At 39.7% G+C, this 12280-nt stretch overlaps 1 protein-coding gene across 4 annotated transcripts in view; it reads left to right on the top strand.

The window, feature by feature from the left end:
* kif1aa (kinesin family member 1Aa) overlaps positions 1-11668 on the top strand; it is a 57790-nt gene extending 46122 nt beyond the window's left edge. For all 4 annotated transcript variants that reach the window (XM_069680090.1, XM_069680088.1, XM_069680089.1 and 1 more), the window contains 12 exons: positions 1760-1786; positions 5102-5216; positions 5319-5452; positions 5544-5605; positions 5689-5834; positions 6366-6554; positions 6673-6744; positions 6837-6961; positions 7608-7751; positions 7854-8046; positions 8130-8248; positions 8333-11668. In XM_069680090.1, the coding sequence (XP_069536191.1) occupies positions 1760-1786; positions 5102-5216; positions 5319-5452; positions 5544-5605; positions 5689-5834; positions 6366-6554; positions 6673-6744; positions 6837-6961; positions 7608-7751; positions 7854-8046; positions 8130-8248; positions 8333-8375 (1369 nt within the window). In that variant the 3' untranslated portion in view covers positions 8376-11668. The remainder of the gene's footprint in view (positions 1-1759; positions 1787-5101; positions 5217-5318; positions 5453-5543; positions 5606-5688; positions 5835-6365; positions 6555-6672; positions 6745-6836; positions 6962-7607; positions 7752-7853; positions 8047-8129; positions 8249-8332) is intronic.
* Positions 11669-12280: the final 612 nt, after the last annotated feature.

The following is a 12280-nucleotide window of genomic DNA, read 5'->3' as shown; positions in this document are numbered from 1 at the left end:
CAGTGACTTAGCTTCCCATCCTGAACATGAAACCAGAGGAAAACGGCCGCAGTGTGAATATGGTGAATGGTTTGGATTTTTATGTCAACAACAGTGTTGTCTGAGGATCTCACCTTATTGCTGCTGTGGCATCTCCTGCACTGGGACACAGCACACAAGCAAATGCATGGCATGATGAACCAGCTGCACATATTAAAAAAAAGCATGGCAGAAGAGGCACAACCTGGTTATGATAACAAACCTTTGCACAAGTATTGTTTCCTCTTTTAATTTGCAGGAGGCCACACCTGAAAAACTATGAGCAAAGTGATTCCTCTGAGATCTTTTAGTGAAGCTTTTTCAATCTTAACCTGCCACATGAGAAGTTAGTGTATGAATTCACTGGTCCATGCTGGCTGTGCGACCCTCCCTGGTGTTAATCTGTGCTTTTCTGTTGTTTTATTGTCATCATAACACCTTCATGTTGCATCTCCCTTTGTAGATCACCTCACCTCTAACCTCTCTCACATCTCAGCTACTATTAGATCTACTAACCCCAACACTGACCTGCTTATAGACTTCAAGAGATACACAATTACTAAACACCCTCATTTCACTGTATCTTACTGCTGAATGGACAGGCCTTCAATGATTAATACTGTAGCATCCTTTTCCAATAGACCTTCAAGTATTATAAACCTTAATCTATCTGCATTTGATCAATATATATGTGACACATTGGCATATAACATTTCATCCTCACTTTTCATAGAGTGTAAATAACATTGAAAAAAGTCTTAACTGTGTTAAAAATGTCGCATTTAATGCAATGAAAACTGTGTTTCTGGTTGTCTTTTAAAGTAAGAATGTGTTACCGGATTGAAAGTCCCTACAAAAGGGAAAAATATCGTATGTTTTATTCTGGTCATAAAATTCAACAAAGGGCAAAACATACTAGGTAACTCTTTGCAACATCCTATTGGGGAAAAATATCAGTGCCTTTCTTAAATTTGCTGTGTAATGTTTATATAGATCTGCTGCCAGCCAGTAGAGGGCAGTATGTTTCCTTTAAGACCCCTGGCCCTATAATGAGCTCTTGACATGTCACAGTCACTGATACGTTTTGAAAGTAACAAGTTTATTTAAAAACGACAGTAATCACTTGCATGAGAACATTATTAACTCTTCATTTGTTCATTTTTTGGTTTTAAAACATTTGCTATTAATGCCAACTCTGTACGGTGACATTAATACTCTTTAGGCGTAGCATAAAATAGGTTCTTACAGTATTTATATAGTCTATTATAAGGTCATTCAGTGCAGATTTTATATTAATGTCCTTTGATTATGAATTCTCTTAAAGCAAACTGTAATATATTCCTGCAATTTAACTTATGACTTTTGTGACCGCTTGTTTTTGGCTTATTGCTTAATCCCTCTGCTTTCCCAACCCCTCACCAAAAAGCGTAACAATACCAGCAGCACCCCGACCGGACCTGAGTTTACTGAGTCTCAACCTTAAGCATTCAAATGCTCCATGCAGCACTGTTCAGTGACCCTGCTGGACCCGCCTGTCTTTGACTGTGGTGATGCACCCCTGGGGTCTGCAGCCCTCACAGGCCAAGAATTTGGTTTGAGGGCTCAGCATCACGTCAGGCTGTGGTCCAGTGTGGTTTCTGCACAGTCCTGCAGAGACTATCATAGAGCTATATACATATATGGATGCTAACATGTTTCTCCCTCCTGTCCACTAACGGAATGTTGTTTTTTGCTTTTGCAGACAGTTTCTTGATTCGGACATGCCTAGGTATATTATTTGCCTCTCTTCTCATGCTCTTAAGTTACACAGACACATCTGTCATCTTTCTAACCTCCTCTACACCCATTTCTTCATTCTACTTGGCCTCCAGTGGTTTTGTTTCCCTCCTCTCCTCCTCTGCCATTACTGTCAGCAATTCGTCTGTGCTCCCCCCCCCCCCCCCCCCCATGGGAAGTGAGGGTTGCGTCTGCATGTCCCCCGGTTCTTTTGCTGCGCTGGGTGTGTTTGAGCTGTTATCAGGCTGCGGTTTATGATGGACAGGGTTCTGCATGGCTCGCTTCGCTTCACTTGGACTGTCCTTGTGTCTCTGCTGGAGGAGTCGTTGGGCCAGTGTCACACTCTCAGTTTCCACTTCAGCAGTTGCTGCAGGAACTGCTAAGGTTGATATAGAAAGTGTAAAGGCAATACTTGGAAACACTTGGTTCATCTTTAGGAGAGAAACAGATACATTGCTGCAGACATTTTAAAAAGGTATCTTTTTGTTCTGTTTAACCTTTTATTCTTCACAATGCTAATTTATTCATGTGTTGAATTTAAAAGGCAGGAAAGTCACAGCCACCTTGATTGTACTCCATGTGATTTACAGTGTTTTAACCAAAGTTTGAGGTTTTAGAACTACCTGCACTTACCAGCAGAGAGTGGTAGTGATCCATTATTACAACACAGTCCATTGAGGCAACAAAGGCAAAGAGATGCATTATGTCCTTTGCAGGAGCATTCATTAAATGCTGAAAAATATTGATTTTATTTATTTATTTGTTGTGTATTTTGCAGGGACAAAGCACAATACATTTATTGTACCAGATATGAGAAAAATGTACAATAAAACACTTCAGAAAGCTGAGTAACAAAGCAAACATTAACAACAGCCGACAGATGAAACATGCTGGCTTTCCACTCGGTAGCACACAATCAACAGCTCCACTTAAATAACCCACCAAACACTCAGTCACAGTCTCTGATGATTGTCATAGTGTTGGATTGAAGCAATATTTTGAATCCATGGATATGATTTTGTTTGTTCCCCCTCATCCCAAGAGACGGAGAACACTTCCCATCACAGCTCCAGCGTATTAACAGGAACACGATTACTCAAGCGCTGTAATATGGATCACATCATTTACAGTACCCACTCTGGCACCGCATTCAAATGCAGCTATTAAAATGTAATCCAGTGAACCATTACCTCAGCAGTAGCACTTTGCCCAAAATTGCTGCGATGTTGTGAATATTTTTTAAATCTCACTTGTACCCCGGTGAAACTCTGCCAAACACCAGAAACAATCGGCTCCTCACATGTCAGGCCAAGCAGCATGACTTCAATCCTGGCTGCCGCACTTTTAGGAGGTAGTAAAACACAGAGACGCACATGTTGGTGTAATGCAGAGAGGAAATTGCTTCCTTGTAGTGTAAGCGAACAGTTTTTCTTCTACAGGGAGAGAGGTGTGAGCGTGTGCATGTGTGAGTGTGTGTGTTAATGCACTTGCTAATTACTTTAAAAACAGGCCATCTCTGCACTGAATCCTCTTTATTCACAAAGAGCAGTGAGTTATCCCTCATGCAGAGTCAATTGATTGGATGACATATTGTTTAGTTTGCTACAAGGTCACCTCAGTTCAAGGCCAGTGGGCCCAACATCTCAGCCTCATGTGGAGTCCACACTGCCTGATGTCAAGGCTTACAGAAACATTAGTCTCCTTTTACAGTTCTTACTCAGATTATCTGAGGCTGTACCAGGCGTCAGGCCAGAAGAATAACTGATTTCAGTGTGATTATTTCCCACGGGGGAAAAGGAAAAAAATCATGTACACTAACGTAAGGAGTAAATCAGAGCTGTAACTGACAGCAGTAATCTTCGGATTGAGGAATGGTTGTGTGCTGTTATTTGACCTTTTCAAATGGTCAGGCAGGATGGGAGATTGCATAAATTCGATGGAAACCTTCCTCGGGGTCACTCAACGAGTCTTAGTTATGGATGAGCTGTCCTATCCATGGCCGTGTTTACATAATGAGATAACAGTGTGGAAAAAAGGCAAACACCATCCCGGCCACACAAGCGCACAAACTCAACATACTTCCTGACTCTCACTTTCTATTCCTTTGCTGGTTTCTTCTTTCTCACAGCATTTCCCCGGGACGTGACCATAGGTATTTCACTGTCCTGTCCCTCTTTTCGTCTTGCTGTCTCATCAGTCTCATCCTCTCGTCATTCTCTTATACTTAAAGTCATCTCAGCTCTTCTGTGGTGTTGTGTACGACGCAGCGTATCAACACGGTCAACCTGTTGCATGCAAAAAATGTCATTAACTCTTTTGTTGATCTGAGATTTAGAGAAATACTTCCATACTTGCTGCAATATTTAAAACCAGTCGTAAATTACTTTTGTTTGTTTTTTGAATCAATCATGGCTTTATTTTCTCAGTTTATTTAGTTAAAAATGTTTGTATATTGAAGTACTGTTTAGATTTATTGTTAACAGAATTCTGATTATGGGAACCTCGGGGCCTGTTTTATAAATTTAAGGGTCCTAATGACAAACTAGTTTTGGAATAACCCAAGTAGATTTCCTTAGCCGGCAGCAGCAAGACGGGGTGTAATAGCTGAAACATTATCTTACTGGCAAAGGTGGTCAATCAATGTACACTAAAACATTTATGTCTGACAACATAAAGGAATAAATAGCTACAGAAAAGACCGTTTTGTTTAGGTAAGATCCTCCTTGTTAGCTACATTGCTTTCTTCAAAGACACCAGACTCCATTGACAAAAACAGTAATTTTACCTTGCAGAAGATGGGAGTTGCTGGTCTGCAGCTGCCACGATCTGTTAATTTGTTTAAAGAGAGCAATGCAACAACTTTTCCTTGTCAAAAACAAAAAGCATATTACCTTAGCAAAAAGTTCTGCATCGGTAACTCTGATCCTTTCTGTAATAATGTCAGACAGTTTTAAGATAAGATAAGATAGAACTTTATTCATCCCGAAGGAAATTATAGCTTTAGAAACAATCCGAGCCTGGATATTAGTGTACGCACTTTGATCGGCTGAATTTGCCCTTAAAGTTTAGGTTCAAGCCATTTCAGCCTGTCTTGTGGCTTCTGGTCGAAACAATCTACTGCAGTAATTCCAAACTTTTTGTAACTATTCTATGTTTAAAATACCAGTACTCCTTTTAGCATCTATGTTAGTTAAATAGCATTAGGAATAGCTGTAGCTCTGACTGCTAATTTGTTGCTCAGTTAGGAAGACTTAAATTTTGACTGCTGATTCATTTTCTTGGTTTCCTCTTACTCGGATTACTTCAGGACCTTCTATCGCTTCGAAGCAGCTTGGGATAGCTCCATGCACAACTCCCTGCTTCTAAACCGAGTCACTCCATACGGGGAGAAGATCTACATGACCCTCTCTGCCTACTTGGAGGTACACATAGTATAGTTCATGCATTTATGAGAGGCAGAAAGAGCTCTTTTGGAATCAGTCATTTAATGGATCACTGTAACAAGCCCCTCCTCTTACTTGCAGATGGAAAACTGCACCCAGCCTGCAGTCGTTACCAAAGATATCTGTATGGTGTTTTATTCTCGAGACACAAAGCTCTCAGCCTCCCGCTCTATCCGCAACCTTTTTGGTACAGGAAGTCTTAGAGCGGCAGATGGGTGAGTTCAAAACCTCAATTTATGCAAGACATCATGTAGCCTCTGTATTCTCTCTGTTAAAAAATATGTTCTTTTGTGCTTGTTTTTCTAGAAACCGTGTGACTGGAGTTTATGAGGTCAGCTTATGTAACCTGGCAGATGCAGGAAGCCCAGGTGAGAATCAAGACAAAGTTACTGTTCAACTTTAACTCAATCTGCAGCGTTTTTAATCCTAATTGTGCACCTGCCCACCCCAGGTATGCAGAGGAGGCGCAGGCGGGTGCTGGACACCTCAGTGGCCTACGTCCGTGGGGAGGAGAACCTGGCTGGGTGGAGGCCCCGGAGTGACAGCCTCATTCTGGACCATCAGTGGGAGCTGGAGAAACTCAGCCTCCTTCAAGAAGTAAGGGGCAATAGTTACTTTTGCTTTATATTGTGAATTAACTTTATTTACATCTAAAGACAGACGTTACTGGGCGTTACTGAAATGACATAAAACTAGATATCATCAGCATAGCGATGATAACAGACAGTCAAACAGTTGTGTAGGGCAGCATGTAAAGGGAGATTAAGACAGGACCTATGATCGAGCCTTGGGGAACTACACAGGTCAGAGGAGCTAAATCAACAAATAATTCATGATTGTAAAACTAGGAAGGAAACCATTTCACAGAACCAGATATACAGAACTAGTAGGTTGAAATGTACTGAATCAGATATCCCAGCCCACTTATTCTGTCTGATAAAATATTCTTTACAGACACAAAAGTAGCCGTCTTTGCTAAGCAAGAATGTAGCAGTCAAATAATCTGTAACAACAGTTTTCCTTTACTTTTTTCCCCTAAAGTTTGTTGCAAAAAACCTTCTAAAAAGTTAAAGCAAGAGACATTGTCTGTTGTCAATGACTGAGATGCGTTTCTCCCCTTTCCCTTAGGTGGAAAAGACTAAACATTATCTCCTGCTGAGGGAGAAACTGGAGTCAACACTGCTAATGGGCCAGGAGTCCCTGTTGACTTGTGTAACTGAGGAGCTGAGTGAGTCACCTCAGCCCCCCGAGGTCGACCAGGAGGTCAGCCCCGTCTCTGAAATCACCACAGAGAGGCAGAGGGAGCTCGCTGCCAAGGTCAGCCATCTTTACTTAATGAATTCTGAAGTTTAGATTCGACTGTATTTTGTTGCCAGAGAAGAGTTTGTTCTGTTCACATGTGATTGTTCTGTTCTTGTGTCTCTTTTTTACATAGTGTTTGCGCCTGCTCACTCACTCCTTCAACCGAGAATACAGCCATGTGTGTGTCAGCGCCAGTGAAAGCAAGGTAGTGCCTTAAACCTTCAACAGAAAAATCGGATCAATGTCTGTTGATTGGTTCCTCGCTGTTAATAGAGCATGTATTTGTGTGTGTTAAAGATCTCAGAGATGTCCGTCACAACGCTAAGAGACTCCACTTCAATCTCTGCTCTCAACACAATCATACCCTCCACAACATGCCCTTCACTGGTTGACGGCTGCTACAGTAATGCTGATAATCTCAGGTCAGTAAGATGTATATTTGTTGGTATATATTAATCATAGACTGAAGTTGATGAAGCCTTGTGGTTTCAAAATTTAAGTCAATGCAGACTTTTCTTAATGAGTTTATCAACTGTGTTGCTAGTTTCAAGTCTTCTTCAATAAATCTGTAAATTATTTTCACACTAGAAGATAGAGCAGGGCATGCTTTAGGGCGTGGCTTCCTGTGATTGACAAGATGCTACCTGTCAACCAGGACAGAAGCATTGCAATGTTATCCAACCTATTGTCCATGTAGGATCACATCTGGCTCTAAAAACACAAAATTGTGATGGCCATGAAGTAATTACCCTGTGAGTCCCTGTGAGACCCTGTTTAGAGGGTCTATCGATAATTCTATTAGTCTCAGGACGATGGTATATTGCTGTATCAATATTTAGTCCCACCCATTGTCTATGATGTTGATTGTCATCCTTGGTAGCCATGGTAGCTTTTGCTATGTGTGGCAGTTTGGATTTGCCCAGTTTCATCTCCTTTTTCTTGTAAAACATTTTTGGTAGTGGGATAAAATATATGATAACATCGGATGCTACTCAGTCATTGCAAAGTAATTATACCATATATGATACAGGATGCTTTGTCACTAGACCTCTTGTTTCTGTACCACAGACCCCCTACACCTCGCTCTCGAGCTGTCAGCCCCACCCCTGACAAACAGCAGGATGCAGAGGCCAAGAAGTCCGTCAACGGAGCCTCTGACACCAAACCTCGGAGCCGCAGATTTGTCCCTGATATACAAGAGATCAGAGTCAGGTGAGCCTGCCAAAGAAACTCCACAGTGATCTGTCATTTTGTGCAGTGAAGACATCTTTCATGGTTTGACATGTGGTGATATTTGACCCTTTTTTTCTGCAGCCCCATTGTGTCAAAGAAGGGTTACATACATTTCTTGGAGCCACACACCAACGGATGGGTGAAGCGATACGTTGTCGTGAGGCGGCCGTACGTCTACATCTACAACACAGAGAGAGACACTGTGGAGCGGGCCATCCTCAACCTCTCCTCTGCCCAGGTGGAGTACAGCGAGGACCAGCAGGCAATGCTGAAGGTCAGTGATTAGCGAAGCTCTCCAAAATTCCCTCTTTTCGCTCACAGGTGTGGTTTAATAATCTTGTTTGGCTCTTTCACCAGACCCCGAACACATTCGCTGTGTGTACAGAACATCGTGGAATACTGCTGCAAGCCACGAATGATAAAGAGATGCATGACTGGCTGTATGCATTTAATCCTCTCCTCGCTGGAACGATCAGGTAAAAGATACTTTAAAGGTTGATATTAATACCAACTAGCAAACGTAACTTTAGTATTAATACATTTTCTTTTCTGTCTCTCAGGTCAAAGCTGTCGAGAAGACGAGCCGGACAGATGAGGATGTGAAACAAAGACTAAGATGTACATAGATCCTTGTCCTAATCCCCCTCCTTGTGCTGAGCCCTATCCCCCCCAAACACAGTCACAAACAACCATCTCTCCCCTGTCAGTCTCAGTTATCACTTGTGTTCTCAGCACCTAAAGCGCCCATTTCGTGTCAGGCCTTTGCTGCGGTGTGAGTCTCGTAGTCCGAAGAACCTCTTCTGTCACTGTACTGTACCGGAGTTTAATCATAGCTGGACGAACGAAGAAAATGGAGGAAGTAGCAACAGTTTGTTATCTCAGATTACATAACGTATGGTAATGTACTGTAGTTGTTGTCAGTGACACATCAAGCCTTATGCATTTATTCCTTAAAAAAAATGCAGTGACTTTATTTTTAACTAGAGCTGCCATGTCAGTGAGGATCACACTGCTACATTTGCATCAGTTAATAGACAAACATGCAGATTCTTCTCTACTCTACTCTACAGCTATATATACAGTGTCTGAACTGGTTTGCATACAGCTAAAAATACATGCTAGTAAAAAAAAAAAGACAGTTGAGTGTAACTCTTTAGTATAATCCTCTTTTCTTTGTGGTCCATGAATCCTGACATTGAGTAATCTGCCTCCTATTCCTCAAACCTCTTACAAACTTTAGCACACACAGCCTGGCAAAGGGAATGGCATTATCATCATAGACTTCATGTTCTTGTGGCATTTTGATCAATTCATGTCGTTTTAGCTACGTGTAGGAGCACCGAGGGTATCTACATTCACACACAATAGGTAATCAAACATCATCACCCTTAATCCTGTCGGTTTAATCTCATTCTCTACCTGAATTTTCTTTTAAAATGTGATATATTTAGATATTTAACAGCTTTTATTATTTATTTCTGCATGTATTTATTTACAAAGACATTTATATTTCTAAATAAGTAGTACCGTGCAATTTCTGCACACTGCACTTTTTAATATGAGTTCCTCAAATGACTGAATAATACTTCCTTGTCCCCTTGTAGTAAATGCTATTTAAAAAAGTAATGATTTATGATTGGCTACCTTGTTTGTGCTGAAGATGACTTGAATATTCCTATCCCCTCTAAGACTAGAATAGCGTTACCTAACCTTTGCCCCCACTAAGATACATTATTAGGTCGAGAATACTAAGGTGGTCTGCACAAATCTACCTTGTTAAAGGATCAAAAGTTTAACCTGTTCCTCACAGTACAGCAGAAGAAACTGGTTTTCTGAATGATATGTATATTGATTAAATGTAGTGCCTCTCTTTTTAGTCATACTGTACAGTATGCCTCTGCACCAGTTGCTTTGAAACAACATCCTTCATGCTGCTATAATACTGCTCTGGAAGTGTCTGCAGATCATATCTCATCACTATCGTGCTTTTTATCTTCTTCATCACTTCATATTCGGACGAAAAACTGTCATTTATGTTCATATTCATATGGGAAACAATTTTTGTTAAGGTACACATATTCAGCATTAACTAGTTCCTTATTAGCGTGTATTTTAGTAGCATATTGTTTCTTTATTAGTTTTTATAAACTAACTAGTTTCTGTATGAATTATGATCTTAATATGCTTTGTTCATTTTGGTGAAGTACAACAATACTTATGTAAAGCATAGTAAGACGGTACTTACTACATATCAATAGAATAATTATTAATAAGTACCGCATAATAATTAACAAAGAGCACCATGTTACTAATTAGCTAATAAGGAACTACCTTATGGTGCATATGTGTATCCCTATATATGAATCGCTTTCCTTATATGCCAATCAGATGACATATAGTACTTCCATAACACATATACACCTACTTATACTTATTAGAAAACCCTAACCTTTGACATGTATCAGAATGGTAGGAAAGCATATGGCGATATCTGTGCAGCCTTGCTTTGAATGAAAACGAGTCAACAGTGACTGTCAAAGTCCGAGTTGAAAGGCTGTACACCTGTTCTTAAAATCCCTTCAATTGATCTCTGATAAAAAGAAGCTGTGCAATTCTGATTGCATTTCTTTCAATTGGACTATAAATCTGAACGTGTTAAAAAACAGGCAGATAAAGCTTTTGAGATGTTTGTGTAAAGTTTGATGAATGAGCATGCCTCAGGTCAGCCAGCCTCGAGAGCATGCTCAGTGACAGTAGTGATGTTTCACTTACAAACAGGTAAGAAGAGACAACATCTCAAAGCATTATACTGTGACAGAAAAGCAAAATAGTGCTTCTATTCATTTTATGATATAGCACAATAAATTTAAGCAGGGGTTCAAATTGAGATATAAAGTATTCTCTGTGTTACGGACATATTTCAAAGTGATTCAATCAGAACACTTTACAGCCCTAAATAGGTGTACAGTCAGTAGTTTTGGTTAATCAAACGGTCAAATATTTTGTTACGTAACAAGTTTAATGATCAATCTAATGATCGAGGTCCAACAGACTTTCTTGGCAGAGCTGCAGTTGTGGTTGATTCAGCTTAAGCATAATAATTGAAGGAATATCCTGTTGTACTGTACATGACATTGTCTCAAGCACTCATTTCTGTCTCATTTCCTTTAAATCCCAATTTTTAAAATGTGAGTCTGGGGTCTCTGTGTTGAGGTTGTTCCTCTTTTTGTTTACTTTGGGCCTTTAAATGTGCGTCACATTGAAACCAACAAATGTTTTGTTGGCGCGGTCACAAAAAGTTACACTGAATGTACATTGATATTTGAAAATACTTATTCTGCTGGAGTGGTTGTGTTGACTTGTCTTCTGGTTTCACAGTCTGGTTCCTTATTGATTGTAGGTAAGTGACTATCAGGGAACCAAATGGAGCTTGTGGGATATACCTGTGATAATGTATTGGTTCATTATGGCCCTGCTAGGCATTGCATCTTGCACAGAGTAATGCTGTAGGTTACATTACTCACAAACTTCACTTTCATTTCAATATCTACCTTTACCATCATGCTCTGACAGCCTTCACAAAATCTACTTTTTCTAATCCCTTTGAAGGAATATCATTTACATTTTTGTGCTTCCACATATAATCTTTTTTTTTTTTTTGCACTATCAAAAATGCACCGGTACATTTTTCTTTCTTTCTTTCTTTAAAATATTTTGCATTGTATATAAACATGATTGCTGTGAACAGTGTATTATAAAGTTGCACCCATTTACGAAATCTGAAATGGGCAGTAGTTCAGTCGGTGTCTCTGAGTGTTGGAGTTTAGCGTCAAATGTTTGTGTACACTAAACACATTGTCATATATGAAATAAACATTGAGATTATGCAACACAAAGTAATGGACTCCTCTCATTTATAGAACCTACCTGATGAGTTTTTGTAGCCTTTGTGTTCTTATTAAAAAATAAAAAAAGTATATACCATGTTTTTTTACTACATATATGAATTTTTGAGTGTGACCCAATATCTTACATAAGTACATGTTTGAATTGGAAGACTGTTATTTTTAAAGAAATACTTTCAGTAATGTGACAGTATGACACTGCGCCGCTTCCTGGTTGTTACCATGGTTGCAGAATCTAAGTTGCCATGTCTGCAAGCCAGCGTTTTAGGACTTTTCCTTAAAGATTTTTCTTAAAGATCTTTATCATGAATATTTTAGACCCTCGTCTACTGAACTCTTATTTAGATTATATTTTAGGATTTTCTGAATGAAAATTTGGCCGACTTTCGAGTACTTTAAAATGTACTAAAACCAGTCCTTAATCAGTATAACCCTCTTAAAAAAAGAATTACCGCTGGATAAAATGTGACAGAATGGTCCACACTTGTATGTTTACTGCAAATACATATAAACACTGTGTATAAAACATTTATAACGCTACTGTTGACATTTTTGAGCGTTCGCTCACATTTTCATTGCTGTTTGCTGGTTTGTCTAACAAAT

This window comes from Semicossyphus pulcher, unplaced genomic scaffold (assembly GCF_022749685.1).
Source record: "Semicossyphus pulcher isolate SPU_LCO1_2020_fin unplaced genomic scaffold, fSemPul1.0.p SCAF_4, whole genome shotgun sequence".
Taxonomy (NCBI): Eukaryota; Metazoa; Chordata; class Actinopteri; order Labriformes; family Labridae; genus Semicossyphus; species Semicossyphus pulcher.
This window is presented reverse-complemented; position numbering and strand designations above follow the sequence as displayed.